Source organism: Cygnus olor, chromosome 1 (assembly GCF_009769625.2).
Source record: "Cygnus olor isolate bCygOlo1 chromosome 1, bCygOlo1.pri.v2, whole genome shotgun sequence".
NCBI classification, from domain to species: domain Eukaryota; kingdom Metazoa; phylum Chordata; class Aves; order Anseriformes; family Anatidae; genus Cygnus; species Cygnus olor.
The window spans coordinates 69883730-69902797 of record NC_049169.1 but is presented as its reverse complement, the minus strand read 5'-3'; the positions used below and the strand labels follow the sequence as shown (position 1 = coordinate 69902797).

General features: G+C 40.4%; 1 protein-coding gene across 6 annotated transcripts in view; it reads left to right on the top strand.

Annotated features, from left to right (window-relative positions):
- FAR2 (fatty acyl-CoA reductase 2) overlaps window positions 1-16557 on the top strand; it is a 155967-nt gene extending 139410 nt beyond the window's left edge. For all 6 annotated transcript variants that reach the window (XM_040544999.1, XM_040545000.1, XM_040545002.1 and 3 more), the window contains 4 exons: window positions 161-332; window positions 4706-4835; window positions 8525-8652; window positions 11094-16557. In XM_040544999.1, coding sequence (XP_040400933.1) covers window positions 161-332; window positions 4706-4835; window positions 8525-8652; window positions 11094-11256 — 593 coding nt within the window. In that variant the 3' untranslated portion in view covers window positions 11257-16557. The remainder of the gene's footprint in view (window positions 1-160; window positions 333-4705; window positions 4836-8524; window positions 8653-11093) is intronic.
- Window positions 16558-19068: the final 2511 nt, after the last annotated feature.

Genomic DNA, 19068 nt, shown 5'->3' with positions numbered 1-19068 from the left:
CCATGGGATCATTTTGTCCAAACCCCAGTTACATGGTCTGCAGAATGATAGGTTAAACATTGCAAGCATCATAATTTGGGTTTTATCACACCATGTTGGTATGGCTGTGCCCAACTCAGCTGAGTGCTTGATTTTAAGTAAAATTCCTGCTCTCTTACAGAACAGTATGTCATGTCCACATTCAAAAGAAACCCACTGGAGCAGGCCTTCCGAACACCTAATGCTCACTTGACATCGAGCTACTTGATAAACCAGTACTGGATAACTGTCAGTCACAAGGCTCCAGCCATACTCTATGACTTGTACATGAGGCTGACAGGAAGAAAGCCCAGGTAAGAAACTGCATGCCCTCAACTATCTGCACATCTGCTGCTGTTATAGAGAGCCTATCTCTAGCAACTCCTGAGAACTGGCTGCCCCAGCATGGAGTCCCTGCTCTTCCTCCCATCTCCAGGCCTTGTCTTGAGATTACTCAAAAAGAAAAGGAACCGAATGGCCATAGTTAAGGATAGCCTAGCATTCCCAACATTTCCAGTGCTCAGGGCACAGCACAGGTTTTAAACTCAGCTTTACACACTTCAGAGGTTCCCGAGCCAGCAGAAGAAAGACTGTTCTATCCTCTGTGTAGCAAGATTTTAATTGTTGCAGCTTTGTGATGTGATTGCTGCTATCAGTCATGAGTAAGGAATCAATCTTGTGTAAGGACGTTAGACTGGCAAGGTTTAGAACAGTTCTAGGTAACATTTTTTTTTCTCATGAATCAGATGCATAATTAGCAGTTGACAGCACTGGCCAAACAACTCGAAATCTAGGATGCATAACAATTGTTTCTGAGTATGAATAAATTCCAAATTGTATTTACAAGTACAGGTTACCATTGCAATTGGTATTTGAGCCTTGGCAGTGTCACGGCTAGGAGGAACATAGCTATCTGTGTCCCATGTGGAAGGAATCCTAATGTAAATAACACAACTCAGCCAACTTCCTTCTTTACTCCTTGCCATTATGGAGGAGAATTTATTGTGAAAGAGCAGAGCAGTGTGCCAGTGCTCTGCTCCATGTCAGCCTCTCTACACTTCTCTGCTAGTTAGAAAACTGGCTTTGGCTGTTTGCAGGGAAATCCCTGGCTGGTGCACTGCTCTGATTTCTCTCTGATCGTCTGCTACAGAAGGAAACTGGTCTGTAAAATGACTTCCACTTATTTAGTAGGCAAGAATTTCCATAGAAATAGAGGTAAACTGAGGATGAGGAAGAATAGGCTGGAATCTCAGTACTCTGTTAAAACAGGCAGCAGTAAGATCTTGTTATTGATATTACAACTGATATTTTTGATAAAGTTGATTGCAGGTAGCCAGTGGTTATTGGCCATAAAACCATACTTGAATTTCAAGTAGAGTTCAGCATGAACTCATGCTGAGAAGGATCTTTTCTTGTGCACTTTCAGATCTGTGACCTGAGCAAACATGGCTCAGCAATGAACTTGTTATTTCACCGTCTTTTTTTTTTTTTTTTTTTTTTTTTTTTTTATAATTCACCTTTTCTTTTTACAGGGCTACTTAAGCTCATCCAGGTACTGCAATAATGTGAGATAGAGAGAGCATGGTAACAGCTCATTCTTTCTTTTTTTCACCTACCTAAATAGCAGGTCTTTATGCCTTAAGAACAGTAAACCATATTCAAATATTATTAAAAAAATAAAAATATAATGTGTCAAAGAACCTGCTTTAATGTTTCCCTTCTTATTTTTTCTTCTGCTTTGAGAAAGCTCCTAGACTTAACTTTCTTCCCACTTGTCACTCTCACCTATCAAAGAACAAGCTATTTTCATGGCTGCCACAAAAGCCATCTCCGTCAGCTTTAGACTTTTATATACTGCCACTCCTGAGAATCTTACTTTCAATGTTAGTTCACTTCACATAAATTGCTAGGTGTCTAGCAAAACTGCCCTAAGTGGATTATCTTTATTGCTATACATCCATCCATGTCTTAGAAAAATAATGTGGTTTATATCTTTACTAGTCTCTTGAGGCAATCTGTCACACCTGAGAATCTGCTTATGCTAGGCTCAGTATGGAAGAAAATAAAGAAATCATTTCTGTAAACAGCTTTCTAGAAGACAAGATGCCTTTCTGAAGTGTAACTAATAAGGCTATTGGTGACAGGTAATCCTGGCCTCTCAATTCATCCACAGTGGAGAAAAGAGATTCTAAAAGAAGTCTTTCCTATAGCTGCTCAGAGTCTGCAGAAATGCATGTATCTCCTTGGTTGATGTTTTTTAACATGCTATTCCTTAATCTAAATTAGTAAATATTTTAAATGTGGTAACAACATTTGAGCTGAACCCGTTACAGTGAAAAATGCAGTTCTTGTGCATTTCTGTTTAGATGCCTTCATTCATCTCCTTGATGAATACTTTCAGCTACTCAGATAAGTTGGTTTGGGTAGATCTACAGGCAGAGCTCATTCTGCCCACGTTGACAGGAGGCCATGTCAATAGGATATTTGTTTTCAAGTGTGACAGCCTATTTTCAAAACAAAAGCAGGGACACACTGTTAATTCTTTTATGTTTTTTCTTCCTTTTTTTTCTTTCTTTCCTTTTTTTTTTTTTCTGACAGACTCCATTAACCCTAAGCACTTTAAAGATACTGATGGCTTTTTAAAAGCCAGTTTAAGAGGCAACTCTAGATCTTCGCAATGCAATCTTATATGTTGTTTTCCGAGTTCCTAAAAGGTATTAAAATATTCACAAAGTTCTTCCTGTCGTACTTGCCTACACATGCACAATCAGGAAGATTAATTTGAAGCAATTTTAAAGTAGTTTAGATAAACTGCGTTTAATCAATGTGCACATAGCTATTCAGAGTGAAAGTTCTGATGTATCACTTCTAAAATGAAAGCCACTTTAATTCTGAGTAGGAGTGTCTATGTAAGGTTTCAGTGTGCTTTAAAATCACTTTTAGTAAGCTGTACAGCTCTCCTCTGAATTGATGTACTCATTGTGTCTTTTTCTGCAGTGCTTGGTTCTTATTGAAGTGGCAGTCACATCTGCACAGAGAGAGGCCAGCCTGGCACCATTCTTCCAGAGACTGCTGCCTTTTATTTGTCACACTGACTTTGTTACCCTCTAGGCAGCTCAAAATTCCTAGTGAAAACAGCTCTGTTTTCCACAGAAATCAGCCTTTTAATGCTTTCCCTCGTCCTTATCCAGTCTGAGAGAACATGGACTGAGCACTGCACATCACACTTTAAAACAACTGCCTCCCACAGGCCTTTCATACTCATGACCATTGGGATACCCGTAAAATAATCCTGAGGTAGGACAGCATTACTGTCATCCCCTTTTATGTAAACATGAGTCATAAAGAAAGGCCAAGACACATGAAGGACCTAAACCCACATTTCCAAAGTTCCTGTGTAGCAGCCCTGAACCAGCTTTCATCTTTACGAGGATGCTTCAGGAAGATATTCAGATAGTTTCACTGTGCCCTCCCATTCCTCCCCCACCAAAATAATGCGTACGATGATTTCCAAGGTCACCCACCAGGACTGCAATGCTATTAGGATCTTCCTGTGTAAGGAAGGACACAAAAATCACTCCAAACTGCCACTGTATTACACAGGGAGAAGGGTGGCCTTTAAGTCAAACAGAGAGATCAGAGACCTCAAGACATGAAAAAGATGCTGTTATCTGAAAAGTGAAGTTGAGCAATAGACTTCAGATCTTGTCCATGCTGCAGACGCAATCACCTCTGAATTAGAGCTGGCTCAGTATGAGCTAACTCCAAAATCAGAGCCAGCCTCAATTCAGGAGTCAACTCCAGCTTGAGAACAGACAAACATTTGTGGTAGAAAGAGAATTATCTGCCTTGTGAGGCAAACAACATGCCTTTGTGGTTGTGCAATCTGCTGTGCATACTTGGTACTGGTTAAGATGGGCTCTTCACCTCACACTACTATGTGGTGCAGATATGGCCTCTTACCCTTTTTCAGTTCAGGCCAGTAAGTTAAGCCTCAGTCCTGCCCTGGAGAATGCTTGTTTGCACTCATGTTCAGAACAAAAATAAAGGCTGAGCAGCTGTAGGCTCAGGACCTCAGCTGGAGCAGTTGTTAGACTCTTGCTGAGCTAGTTTTCAGCGGAGGGCTCATCAGGCTTTGGAAGTCCTGTTGTGGGAATAGGAATGTTGTTTTTGCAGTGTTACATTGTTTAGAAGGAAGGAATGTGATATTGAGATATGCTTACAGTGATAAGAAAGCTCAGCAGGTGACCTCATAAATGCAGACAACCAGACTCCTTAGAGCAATCAGGTGAAAATCACTATGTTAAGTCAAGCCAGGTAAGGGGAGAAAACATTACCACCTCAAAAACAGGCCGGCAACTGAAGGCCAGGCATTGTCTGTGAAGCATCAGATAGATTGTGAACCTGGATTACCCACTCCAGTGGGGAAACAGGGGAGGGTCCTGTCATCAAAAAGTATATAAACTGTGTTTTGGAACTAGTAGGTGTGCTCTCCTGCTTGTGGGGCGCCCGCCATTGCAATCGCGAATAAATTACTACTTCACTGAGATCCTCGCCTGAGCCTAAGTTATTGGCTATGGAGTGTTTCTCACACTGTTCGCCTGTGAAAACATCTACACATCAAAAATCCAGTTTTTGTGCAAGGACAAACTTCAAGTTCATCTCTGACTCTCCTCCTCTATTTTAGAATGATGAAGATTATCAATCGACTGCACAAATCTATGATGCTCCTGCAGTATTTCTCCACCCAGTCCTGGGATTGGTCTTCAGATAATATGAATATGTTAATGGGTCAGCTTAACACAGAGGACAGAAAGGTAAGTATGCCCTGCATGTGGATTGCTGAACTCCACCTCTGTTCATCTGCAGCAATTATTTTTGGTGCATTGTTCAGCTTTCAAATGGCATCTGCCTAGATGACTGGTACTGACTTTGATCTGAAAAAATATATTCCTCCTTGTTTTATTAAAGAACTTATCAGGAACCTTCCATTTGGAAGATTTTGGAGGATGTTTTCTCCTGATGTATTACTCTTTCTTCTCTGAGAGTTCAGTCAGTGAAGTCTTTCCAGTTAACAAGGCAGCTCTCTGCCTTTTGTTTTCAAGTTTCTGTTTGGCATGTAAATAACCTGGATTTGCTTTCACAGACAAAATGGCCTGCACAAAGGGAGCTATAGTGGTTTTACCCTGCTGGACAACTAAACTCTACCACAACCACTTTCTCACTCCCCCTCCTCAAAGGAAAAGGGGGAGAAAATACAATGAAAAAATACTCAGGGGCTGAGATAAGAACAGGGAGATCACTCACTGTCACAGGCAAAACAGACTCAGCAGCATAGGGAGATTAATATAATTTATTTCCTATCACTAGCAGACAAGAGAAACTAAAAAAAAAAAAAAAAAACACCTAAAGACACCTTCCCTACAGCCACCCTCTTCTACCTCCTCCCCCCAAGTGGTGCAGATGAACGGGGAATGGGGACTGTGGTCCGTCCCTAACGCTTCATCCCTGCTGGTCCTTCACGGTCACTCTCTGCCCCTGCTCCACGTGAGGTCGTTCCCGCAGGATGCCATCCTTCCTGAACTGATCCTGCGGGGGCTGCCCACAGGCAGCAGCTCTTCAAGAACTGCTCCCACACGGCTCCGTACCACGGGGTCCATCCCCCAGGAGCAAACTGCTCCAGCATGGGTCCCCCCCACGGGTGGCAGCTCCCCCCAGACCCCTGCTCCTGCATGGGCTCCTCTCCACGGGCTGCAGTTCCGGCCCAAGGGCTCTCCATGGGCCGCAGCCTCCTCCAGGCCACATCCACCTGCTCCACCGGGGCTCCTCCACGGGCTGCAGCATGGAGATCTGCTCCATGTGGGGCCCATGGGCTGCAGGGGACAGTCTGCTCCACCAGGGGGGCCTCTCCACAGGCCGCAGGGGAACTGCTGCTGCTGTGTGCCTGGAGTGCCTCCTGCCCTCCTTCTGCACTGACCTTGGGGTCCACAGGGCTGGTTCTCACTCCTCTCTCCCAGCTGCTGTTGCCCAGCAGTTTTTTGTTGTTGTTGTTGTTGTTTGTTTTTGTTTTTTTGTTGTTGTTGTTTTTCCTTTCTTAAATCTCTCACAGAGGCACAACCAACATCACTCACTGGCTCTGCTCTGGTCAGCAGTGGATTCCTTTTGGAGCTGTGTGGAACTGGCTCTGATCTAACTTGAAGCAGCTTCTAGACCCACCTCACAGAGGCCACTCCTGCAGCCCCCCTGCTACCAAACCCTTGCCACATCAACCCAATATAGGAACATAAATTTATATCCTCAGTGAACCAGCTGTACTCAGGCCTTTGAGTTAAAGAAGTTAATGGCATCATATGTAATGGTGGCAACTTTATTACTTCCCATATGTTTGTCTACATAGACTGGAATACCCAGTGGAGTAGGAAGGATAACGGCACTCCTTTTTGTACAGACACATTATATTTCTAGAAGAAATGGTCAGTTCCAGTTTTCATATTACAGCTCTGATTCCCAAGAATTTCAGGCATCACCTGTCATGGGGAGATACTTCCATGTAAACTAATTGTGCTGTACAGGTACCTCTGAAAGACAATATCAATGGTAACATGAAGTTATGTGCTCAGGTTAGTTTCATTGCAACTAACTAATCACTGGATAACTGTGTAGCATTCTCAATAGCTTCTCATCCTAGTTTTCGTAGTGTCTCACTTTTAGAAAGCTAGAAGGCTCCTTTATATCACTTTTTCCCTCATCTCCTCTTGCAGTATGAAATTTGCTGGGTGATCTGGAAGGAAACGACTTGAATGATTTTGGCATTTTCATTAAAACATTAAAAACATTAAAACATTAAAACATAAAACATTAAAACATTAGTTTTAATGGGCACTGCATTGGCAAGTGTCTTGTGTCTAAGACACATGGTGTCTTAGCCTGAACAACATGAAAAAAGTTTCTGTTTGATTTAAGTTCCCAGGCAGCAATTTCTTTGCACGATGTCAAGTTCTGTTGTAGTCCTATAACTATTTCAACCCTATAACCCTATAACTAATTTCCCTATAACTAACTAACCCTATAATAACCCTAACTAACCCTATAACTAATTTCAACCCTATAAGGGTTGAAATACAACTCCTTAAGAATGGGGTTGTAACTGAAAGACTGAAGGAGTACAGGCAGAAGATCTGAAAAGCTTGAATGCATTTTTGGTCAGTATCTCCTTGCAAAGAGATACTTAGATGTTCACATCAAATTGGTCTCACATCATGAAATTCTCACACAGATTCCCAGCACAAAAGTCTAGAGGTTTCTTTCCTAGTCCGTACTGGTATTGTTTGCAACAAATTCGAATGGTTAAGGGCACTGGTACTGCTGTGACTATAGCAGATGTAGAGGGAACATTAGTGGTAATATAGGAGCTTGTACTGATGCAGATAAACAAAAAGTCACAGCAGCAAGGACTTCAGTGCAAGTTAGTGTTTCAGGCTTACCAAGCTGCTTACGAAAACTATTGTTATGCACTGCATCCTGTGTTGCCACAGGTACATTACAAGTAAGTAGACAAGCTAGGTGTAGTATGGGCAGCACAGTTCTCTAAATATACCTAATGCCCATGGTGATCTGCACAGTAGCTAACCTTTTGCATTTGACATAGTTAGATAACCCCTCTTCGCTCAAGTTGTTGCTGTCCTGATACCAAAGGTCTTGTACCAAACCAACCAGCCTGGCTTGTCATGAGAGTGAAAAGAAGGTATTTTTCTGAGTATCCGTCCTTTTAGGACCTTGTAAATAAGAAGCACCATTCACTTCACTGCTTCATTAAAAAAGAAAAAAAAAAAAAACACTCTACAACAAAACCACTTCCTCTTTACAAATCATTTCTTTGCTCTAGTAGACAGACGACAACCTGAGGGCTTGCTAACAATTTTTCCAATATCAGCTTTTGAAATTAATTGGCATAATTAGCTCTGCAATGAGATTTCATGATGCCAAACAATGGAGTAACCCATTCCTTGGATTTCTGTCAATCTAGATGATGAAAGAGAATGGAGCACATCACAGAGTAGTAACCACTGCAGAGGTACCTGTTGATTCGATGTCCAGTTCATTTACTTACACCTAATTCTAGTGACATGCAAAAAACCTGCAGGGAGGCCTTCATTTCTATGTTTGCTTGAGTGGAATGTCATTTTTCTTCCATGATTGTGTGTGTGTACATGTACAATACATGTGTTTATGTACAAGTGGTGACCTGAAAGACAAACTTATCTTTGTTTTCTGCCAGCTAGCATTAAATTTCTACTTTCTTTGCCCAGATTCTCAGCTGTTTAGGTCACTGATTGACAGCTGTGAAGTACAGTTTTTAAGTGTCCATGTCTTCTTTGAACCTTAGTGGTTTTAAGAACTTAATAGAGAGGGCCTTGTCAGGAGCAGGTCAGTGAAGAATGATGCTTAAAGTGAACTTGTTTTGAACTCTGGCATATAACTTCTGCTCTTTGTCTTTATCTCCCAGTTATACAACTTTGATGTTCGTCAGCTGCACTGGTCAGAATACATTGAAAGCTACTGCCTAGGTGCTAAGAAGTATTTGCTAAATGAGGACATGTCTGGCATCCCAGCAGCAAAGCAGCACTTACGAAAGTAAGTCACACCCAGTGACAAGAACCAGAGCTCCTGGCTGTCTTGAATGTATTGTGAGGAAAATTATCTTATTTGCATTGAAATATGTTATTGTCGAATAACATGGAGATAAATATAGCATAGCTTTTTTTTTTTTTTTTTTTATGACAGAGCATTGTTGGTACTTCGTTTTTTCATCCTGTGAGAAAAAGAGGACTCTTGATGACACTAACAGTCAGGGGCTAAACATTATGCCTTCCCAGGAGATGACCAAATAATGAAGTTGCAATACATAAGAGGAATTTATGAATGTAGAAGTTTCTGGTCATTCACAATTATAATAGAAAACTAACGGTCAAATTTAGATTTTATGAAGCTCCTAGATATTTTTATTTTTTTTTTGCAACTGAGGGGGATTGCATAAAAACTTTAAGCACTAGTGCAATTTTGAATTTCATTTTAAGTTGAAGTTTCTAATTTCTTAGGAGGAGAGAAAGATGCAAAATGGAAAAAACTCCAAAACTTATGCAGAACTTATGTATTTCAAGCCCCGGTGAAAGTTTTATGAGCTTCTAAATGAGCAATATGAGATTGTCCTCCTCCTTTTCAATTAAAGCTCTTCCTGTCTTCTCCAGTCCTTTTACTGAGGAATGCAGGCAAAATGAGAAAGCACAGCTCTCTTGGAGTTCTGTTGTTTCCTTTAAGAAAACCATTCTCGTGCACTGAAAATACTAGAAGTAGAAAACATCTTGTTGCCAGAGCAAGGAATCATAGAATCATAGAATGGTTTGGGTTGGAAGGGACCTTAAAGATCACCTATTTCCACCCCCCCTGCCATGGACAGGGACACTTCCCACTAGACCAGGTTGCTCAAAGCCCCATCCAACCTGGCATTGAATGCTTCCAGTGATGGGTCATCCACAGCTTCTCTGGGAAACCTTTTTCAGTGCTTCACCACCCGCATAGTAAAAATTTCTTCCTAACATCTAATCAAAATCTCTCTTTTTTGGTTTAAAATTTCCCCTTTTGTCTTATCACTACCCCTGATAAACAGTCCCTCTCCAGCTTTCTAGTAGGCCCCTTTTGTGTACTGGAAGGCCACTATATGGTCTCCCCAGAGCCTTTTCTTCTCCAGGCTAAACAAACCCAACTCTCTCACCCTGACTTCATAGGATACAGCAGAGTAGGAGGGGAGAATCACCTCCCTTGACCTGCTAGCTATACTTGTTTTGATGCAGCCCAGGATATGGTTGGCTTTCTGGGCTGCAAGCATACATTTCCAACTCATGTTGAGTTTTTCATTAACAAATATCCCCAAGTCCTTCACCTCAGGGCTCCATTCACCACCCAGCCTGCATTTGTGTTTGGAATTACCCTGACCCAGGTGCAGGACCTTGCACTTGGCCTTGTTGAAATTCATGATGTTCACATAGGCCTACCTCTCACAAGTCTGTCTAGGTCCCTTTGGATGGCATCCCTTCCTCCCTCCAGCGTGTCAACCACACCACACAGCTTGGTGTTGTCCACAGACTTGATGAGGTTGCAGTGAGTTCCACTGTCCATGTCACTGAAATGGAATGCTAAACAAATTCTTAGTTCATTGGTCATTTTTAAAGAATCTCTAAGAATCACTCTAACAAGCTAGTAACTGCCTCATAGTCCAAACAAGTAGTATGGTATAGATTAGTGACAGAGTTTACAAACAAAACAGTTAACTCTTACAAAAATTAAACCAGTCTTGAGTAGGTTAGATATAAAGCTTTCTTCCCTCAGTCAGACACTGGAAAGTCAGAATTTCTAAGAGCACTGCAGAAACTTTTGCTTGACATAGAGGACAATATAACTAGCATCTTAAAGAGATAGTAATTCAGTTTAAATATATGGTGTAAAAAAAAAACATGAAAACAAACAAACAAAAAAAATACAACTAATCAACAGTGCTGCAGTACTGCAAAAGTGAAGACCTTTATGATTATTGAACAATTTCCCAGCATTAAATGCAAGGTTTTATCCAAATAGGAGAATCTCATTCATCAGCTCCTGTAAAATGCCTCCAGTCTGTCACCAATCCTACATAGTAAAAAATAACTGATATACCAAATCAAAGCAGAAGGTATTGGACTACACTGTCATGAAAAAATAAAAATTAAAAAAAAAAACTCTCAGCATGACTTCAGTATCTATTCTGGTCTGAAAGTAGAGTGCATGGAGCAAGAGAGACTTACAATACAGTTATTCCACCTATCATATTAACTATTCACTACATCGTAACTCCAAGACAGTCTTGGTGGGTGGTAGAGACATCTTAGGCACAGTATTTTTACTCATATAGGAGAGGCAAAAAGCCCAAGGGCCACTTACAAACAAGATTTCTTAGAAAATTATCTGTAGCAAATGAAGTAAGCTGGTAAGGTTTTTGTTGCTTTTGTCTTCCTTCATAATATGTCTCTTTCTTTTCTCAGACTGAGGAATATCCGATATGCATTCAACACCACCCTCCTTGTGATCATCTGGCGCATTTTCATTGCAAGGTCACAGATGGCTCGAAACATCTGGTACTTTGTGGTGAGCCTCTGCTACAAGTTCCTTTCCTACTTCAGGGCATCCAGCACCCTCAGGCACTGAAGCCATCCATCAGCAACCAGCCTCTTCCAGAAGGACCTCCATCCCTTCTAATCAGCAACTATGGGCATTGGGGTCTGAAAGTAGCAGAAAAATCCACTCCCTCTAATTGCAGCCTGCATTTATTGTGCACAGTTATGTGTTCACCTTTTTAATTTTAACTAATGCTTTAATACCTGGTGGTCTTTCTTCCATAGGAGCTGACCAATTTTTAAAGCCATAAAGCTTTAGGAACAGATCAAGCTGGAACCTTTCATCCAGAGTCCAATGTGCAAGAGTAAGAATTAACCAAAGTCACAGTCTTCCCATGTACTATCTTGGCTATCTTAATTCAATCATCCTTCTTAAAGGAAGCAAATTTAAAGCATAGAACCTTGGAAGAAAGGGATGCCATCAGAGAAGAACCAGTCAAGGAAATTAACCTGTGAGAGGTCTTCATAAAGAGGCTAAAGGAAATTAACCTGTGAGAGATCTTCATAAAGAGGCTATTTATTTCTTCATTCTCATTCAGTGAAATTGTATTTTATTGAAAATCATGATTTTACATTTTCAATTTTTCAAAACATGGCGGGGGGGGGAATCAGTTACACTAGGCCAGTGAACACAATGAACAGCTTTCAGATCTTGACTTATATTGCTACTGAGGACTGATACGTTCAAGCCGTAACTGAAGACACACATAGAATTCATATACCTGTGTTAACTGTTCTCACTCACAAACTGTTTTCTTATGGAAAGGCATTTTTTTCTCTCTTCGGTTAAGATTGCAGTTCATCTTCTACCAAACAGCCCTGTTCTTGCATTTATCACTTTTGCTTGGAACATTTCTTTGTCTTGTAAAATGCTCTATTTATTCAAAGGATGAAGAGAAGACTTCCTAAAAGATTGAAGAAAAAAATCATAAACTTGTTACTATTTTTGAGAAAGTCCTTTTCCCCCTTCCATTTGTCTGCTTGTACTTCAAAAACAGCCTGATACTGTCCTTCAAGATTTCATTACAGCAAAATCACTTTGCAGTTGAGCACTTGCACTGGCAAAAAAAAGTATACAGGTATGTATTGAGGGAATCCTATCAGGCCAATTCTGCTACCACTCGTCATGAGGAATTAGAGTCTAAAAACCTGTGTTTTTTTTTGTTTTGTTTTGTTTTTTTAAGTTAAGAGAGGTTTTATTGACTTTTGAATAAAAACAGTTATGCGATATGAAGTTAACGTTTTGTCCTACTTTACGTTTTAGAAAGGAATCCAGGGATCTTCCTAACGCTCAAGGCTATTGGAGATATTTGTTTTACCTAGTAAAATATGGATTCCTCTGGAGGAGGAGGGAGAAAGAGAAATAACTTTCTTCAGAGTAGCTGGTGCATTGACACTTAGTGCAACAAAATTTTTCATGCTGTCAGATTTTCAAAGTAAAATGTAATACTGGAATATATTTTATTCAGATTACACTGAATAAGCACTTTAAGATTATGAGATTTTAAAACAGCTAGTTTTTGAAACAATTGCAGCATCCAGTTTGTCTAGTCTTGTGTCATACTAGCTGTCTGAACAACTAATGCTACATCACAAAAAAAAAAAAAAAAAAAGACTGACTCTTGAGAACTGAGAATACTGAGAATAGTATCTACAAAGCTGGCATTCTTTAAAAGTTATACTTGGTTTTGGCAGTGAAGGCAAGAGCAAATTGTGATGACAGTGTATATATTTACTTCTGCATCCAAGCTGATTCAGAAGTCTTTCTAAAGGTTCAAGGAATTAATCTTCCCTTGTATGCCCCAGAGGTCTAGTTTTAAGCAATTACTAACTGATGCCTGTAGCAGACCTTGACCAGAAGCACGGTGTCCAAAATGGCAGGATTCCTGCATTCCCTAGCAAAGGCCCCTATGTCACACATTACTTCTGATCTGTGTTCAATTAAGTCAAGCACCCATTTTATAAAGAAGCAATTTTTGTAAGCCCTTGACTTGAAAACATATTTTCAAAATTAAACTGTACTGGTTGTTAGTTACGTGCTTTCCAATGCCAGAAAGTGGGCAGTGCATGCTGTGCATTGCAGTAATGCAAGGTGTCACTGCCTGGGAAACTAGGAGGTACAGGTTTCAGTGCTGGTGCTCAGATATTTCATGTACACTGACTGTAGCAGTGTATATGGTGAAGGTCAGCTGCATTATCCTTGACTAACTGGGCTATGCAGAGACTGTGGCTACCTTAGCAGCACAAGGCAGGTCGCCATAGGGATGCCTCTAGAAAGACTGCATTCCCTCAAGTAAATAAGCAGGTCATCAGCCAGCTTCCAGACTTCTTATGTGACAGGCTTAAAAACAAAACAAAGCTGCAGACTATTTTGAAAAAGCTTCATTTAAAAAAAAATAAGGTAAGAATTCTAGCTCATATCCAAGAAGTCTTTTAAGTGCCTGACTTATGTACAAAGAGAAACAACAGCTAAGGGGATCATATGTCTTAAGCTGTCTACATGATAAGACAAAACCCCTCAGTGTCACAGAAAAGTCAAATACTGCAGACCTGCTACACCTACCCACAACACCTGACTGATGTAGACCGGACCTACTATTGTTGGGCTATGAGTGAATTTTTCTGCCTTCCCTTCACCAATGCTAGTCACTCCATGCATCCCTCAAATATGCTTGCAGGCATTCACAGTTATTTGCACAGGCTGTATTGTCCCAGCAAGTCTGAAATAATGTATCTTTGCTTATTGTGAGCATATCCGGACCTGTTTTCTATGTGTGCAGAAAGACACTTCAGGCTTCACTCAGACAGTGGGGGTATCACTTTCTAAAGCAGTTCAGCATTTTGCTGAAGGTAACAGCCACAGCAAAGCTACTACTCATCCCTGAAAAACAGCAGGCGCTGCTTGGAATGTTGCAGAAACACAGATATTGCAGATGGTGTGTGCTGTTCTGGAGATCTTTTGTAGCCCACACACCATTGCCAGCAGCTGGCTCCAGAGCTCTGGCCTTGCCTATTGGGGAGATTAAGCTCTTAGCTTGTTTCAACACAGACATAACATGCGGTGAAGACTGAGTCTTTTTTCTTGTGGCTTGACATATTTTCAGGTGACTGTCTGAAGCAAAACAGACACAAAAAACATAGGAAAAAAGACAATGCAGAGACTGACACATGGTAATGGCATTTGGCTGCCAGTTCTGACAGTAATAATGGAAAGTTGGACCTAACATAAGAAATCGTTCTCACCTCAGGCTGTAACTTACCTTTGACATTTCTAATTTCTGTTTCTCAATGTATTTGTATGTGCTCTGAAGAAATCCAAATCTTGGGGAAGATATCTAAAAGAAAATGCCAAGTAGCAGACTTTTTTTTTTCCATCTCTCTCTCCCATGTATACTCACAACCTTTTTGCAATAGAAAAGTAAAATAAATTTATTGTTAGATCAGAGATACTGACAAATTAACAAGAACAATTCAGGAGTGGATACTATTCATGGTTGAAGGCTAGAGATATTACTACCTGTATGAATGAAGCAGGACCCAGGCTTTCTTTTGTTTGTTTTTCTCCTCTAAAGAGGTAACTTGGTCAGTGCTATGGTGAGAACTAGAAGGAGCAGCCTCTGCTAAGAGCAGAAAGATTGTTAAGTGCAGAGCATCCAAATAATGAGGAAAGGGAGACTCAAGAGATCAGAGAAGCATGAGTTGCCAAACCCACGGTTGCCTCCCAAGGGGCAGGGGAAGAGCTCCATCAGCATTTTGTCATCAGTTTGGTTTCTTCTATGAATTAAAAGGCTCCCCTGCCCTTCGCCCCCAACAACCAACGTGCAGCATAAAGAACAGTATTGACAGTCATTCTGAAGAACCATAAAAGAAAATATCTGCCACAAGACAGTATAATGAGATTATCGTCTATAGTTTTTGTACCCTATGAACTTGCATTGTAATTACGTGCTCACAGTGTTGGAAGCCTGCAGTGCTGCTACAAAAATAACAAAGACCACTGCTGAATCCAGTGTATTAATGTTTTCTTAATACCATGCACACATACTAGTCTGTAGACTATAGCTATGAACTGCTGTGTGAAAGCAATGAAACACTGAATAGCATTTCATTGTTAAAGAGCAATGAGCATAAGCTTGCAATTAAGAAGTGTTGCTTTTTTTTATTAAATTGTTGTAACAAGAACAAAAAAAAAAAAAATCCCTAAAATTAATCAGAGTTTAAACAGCTATTTTACTGACAACCAAGCCTGTTTATCTCCAGCATGTCTGTTATAAAAAATAAAATTTCTCACCCCCTCCCCTCCTGACACCTCAGTAACTTTGTTAAGAAAACACAATTCTTTCTTCGTAGAAAGAATTCTTGAGTAACAGACATACCAGTATTCTACTGGTTGTTGGCACATTACACACCTCCTCAAGAGATTTCTTATTTTACATTTTCCAAGAAAACATAGTTGTCTGTGGGTGTATTTACATCTTCCTGCACCAGTCTTTTCATTCAACATACAGAGAGCGTAAAATAGTGGAGCTCATATTGAAATGCCAGGCTGTGCTTGTTTGGTATGCACTGTTCTAATTCAGTTTAAGATGAAGCGATAAAACCTATCCTAGTTTCCAATGTAAAGGAAACCAAACCTGTAGTACTATTAAATAATCAAATCATTATCATGAATAAGCAACTGGGAAAAGGGGGGGGGGGGGGGGGCAATCTTTTGTTTGTAAATAAGCTACAGCTTCAAGGTTGAAAGCATGCTGTTGCTCTTCCAGCATTGACATTCTACTGCAGAAAGCAAGGGTGAATTTTTGTTACAATTGGACCCTTTATTCTAGTTCAGAGTAAGTAATATACTGTACATTCCCCATAAGTTAAAATGGTGAATATCCCATTATATGGTGCTAACTATTGGTATGAAGGTGATACAGACCTACTTGAGTCAACTTAAAAAGAAGTGTATTTAGGGAATAATTAAGTGCTATCTGGCTCTTCTCAACTGCTAAAAAGTCAACCGTGAATTCAGTTATGTTCAGATTAACATGAAACTGCTTATAAAAGGTTTATTGATCTTATATAATCTTGGCAGACTCCACTTTATAGTAAAATATTCTCCCACTATCCAAAGTTTATATGGTTCTATCTGATATTTCTATTCTCTTGTTAGCTATGAGGCAACTTACTGTTATAAATCTTACTTAGAAAGTTTCTAATGTAAAGGTGTAATCTTTTGAGCTCTCAAATCAGATAAAATGTTAAATTCAAAAATTGTGAGAACCTCAGCCATAAAATTGTTACTATGATGTTTATGTTATTTTAAACATTTAATAAAGCAAAATATTTTAAAACTATGGTTATTTTGCATCAGTTTATATTAGTTGCTAAAGGAGCTGGTTACTTGCTGGCCATCACAGTTAAGCACAGGCTGCTTCTGAGCCAGACCTGCACCAGATTTGTACCATGCTGCTGCCTGGGTCCCATCCTCTGTGGAATCACATCCCCACCTACACCTACGAGAAGCTGCCAGCATGAGAACCTCCTGCACAGGCCAGGATAGGAAATAAGTAAGGGAAAATCCCAATTTTTAAAAGTAATGATGGTGACACTTTAATTCAGACAGCCATAACCACGGCAGGAGCATCTCAGCTACGTGCCCTACAGAAGGTGATAGGGACAGGTCTTCAGCGAGGACAAATTGGTAACAAACCAACCAACATCCTGAACAATTTACTATTTCCATCTGAGAATATTCCCCAAATTCCTAGCTTTACAAGGTAAGGGCTTTATTTTACGTTCGGTGTTAACATCGTTTGTAAGGTTTTAAAGTCTATAGAAATACAGTATGCTTTTACTTCAATATTACTTTATAGGCATTTCCAAGAAGTGTACACAATACTACTTCAGGCTGTTGAGCAAACTCTTAATCTAGCAATTCTTAGGATTGCCAAAACCATTCATACACTACGACAAATACTTGAGTGTACTTCAAAATGTCTTCAAGGCTATTTTAGAAGCAATGGCACAGTAAGATAGATAAGGAAATCACCTTGACAAGGTGATTTCTAGCAGGAGTAGCTAGAAAGTTGTTTTGTTTATTTAGAGCTGTTTAGAGCTATTTAGCTGTATGTTTAGAACTGTTTGAAAAAAGTTCTTACTCTTTCCTGTTCTGGGAAAAATATTTTTTTTTTTTTCTGAAAAAAATCTTCATGGTTGGCAACTTCAATAGTCAAAATTCTCCAGCTACCAAAGAAAATGGTAGTTTATGGAGTTAAATCCAGCTGGCCACTGGTCACGAGTGGCATTTCCCCAAGGGTCGTTGCTGGAGCCCATTCTCTTTAATATCTTTACTGATGATTTGGATGAGGGAATTGAATGCACCCTCAGTAAGTTTGCAGATGACACCAAGTTGAGTGATGTGTTGATCTGCCGGAGGGTAGGAAGGCCCTGCAGAGGGATGTGGACAAAACTGGTCAAAAGGCAGAGGCCAATGGGATGAGGTTAAACATGGCTAAGTGCCAGGTCCTGCACTTTGGCCACAACAACCCCATGCAGCACTACAGGCTTGGGGGATAGTGGCTGGAAAGCTGTGCAGAGGAAAAGGATGTGGGGGTGTTGGTCAGTGCTCACCTGAACATGATCCAGCAGTGTGGATTTCCCTGTGGCTGCGGGAACTAGGGTTGTTTAGTCTGGAGAAGAGGAGGCTCAGGGGAGACCCTACCTGAAAGGGAATTGCGGTGAGCTGGAGATCTGCCTCTTCTCGCAGATAACCAGTGATAGGACTAGAGGCAATGGCCTCAAGTTGAGCCAGGGGAGGTTTAGGTTGGAAATTAGGAGACATTTCTTCTCAGAAGAAGTAGTCAGGCATTGAAAAGGGTTGCCCAGGGAGATGGTGGAGTTGCCGTCCATGGGGGTGTTTAAGGAACGGTTGCACATGGTGCTTAGGGACATGGTTTAGTGGGTGATATTGATAGTAGGGGGATGGTTGGACCAGATGATCTTGGAGGTCTTTTCCAACCTTTATGATTCTATGATTCTATATCCTGTCTCCAGGTCTGAGGTCAGGAACTCTGTCAGTATGTTTATAGATAAAGAGAATGCCATATCCCTCGGAGCTCTCTGCTATGAAACCTTCATAAAAGAAAAACAAACAAACAAACCAAAAAAAAAAAATCTGTGCTTAAAATTTTAGTCTAGCAAATGTTTCCATCTATCTGCTTTGGAAGAGCCTGAAATCAATACATTTCCATTCCCTTAGCTGCTGCGGCAATTGTGTTTTTAAATGTATATGCACAGCACAACCTAACACCAGTTCCACACACATCTCCTTTAGCTGTCCCACTGCATCTTGATTTGTTCCCCAACACTTCAGGAAGATTCATGATAGGAAAACTATCTGACCTTCTCCCAGGGCTCAGCAGAAGTACAGCGGGATCGGTAAACCTCAGCACTGAGCACAAAATGTTATTTTTCTGTGGTTCACCACTCCCATGTTAATCAGTGACTGCACTTCCTTGCAATAATCTCATTTTTAAGAACCTTTTATAGATATATACGTGTATATACTCTTACGTACATATGTGTATAATAATACATCTATTATACCTGTGTCTTAAGGCAGGACTGGTCAAAATATTTGACATTTATGTATTCATTGAGGAACATATGAATGCATTTAGACACACACACACACAAAGTGTTGGAAGTCAGGGAAAGAGGGCTGATTTCCTTGTAGTTGTTAGTTGTTTTTATTTTTTTTTTCTGGAAAAGAAGAGCAGTGGTGTTTTAATATTGACTGCCATTACAAGTAAGTATAACAGGAGGGTAGCAAGGTGCAAGCATACTATAAATAGTG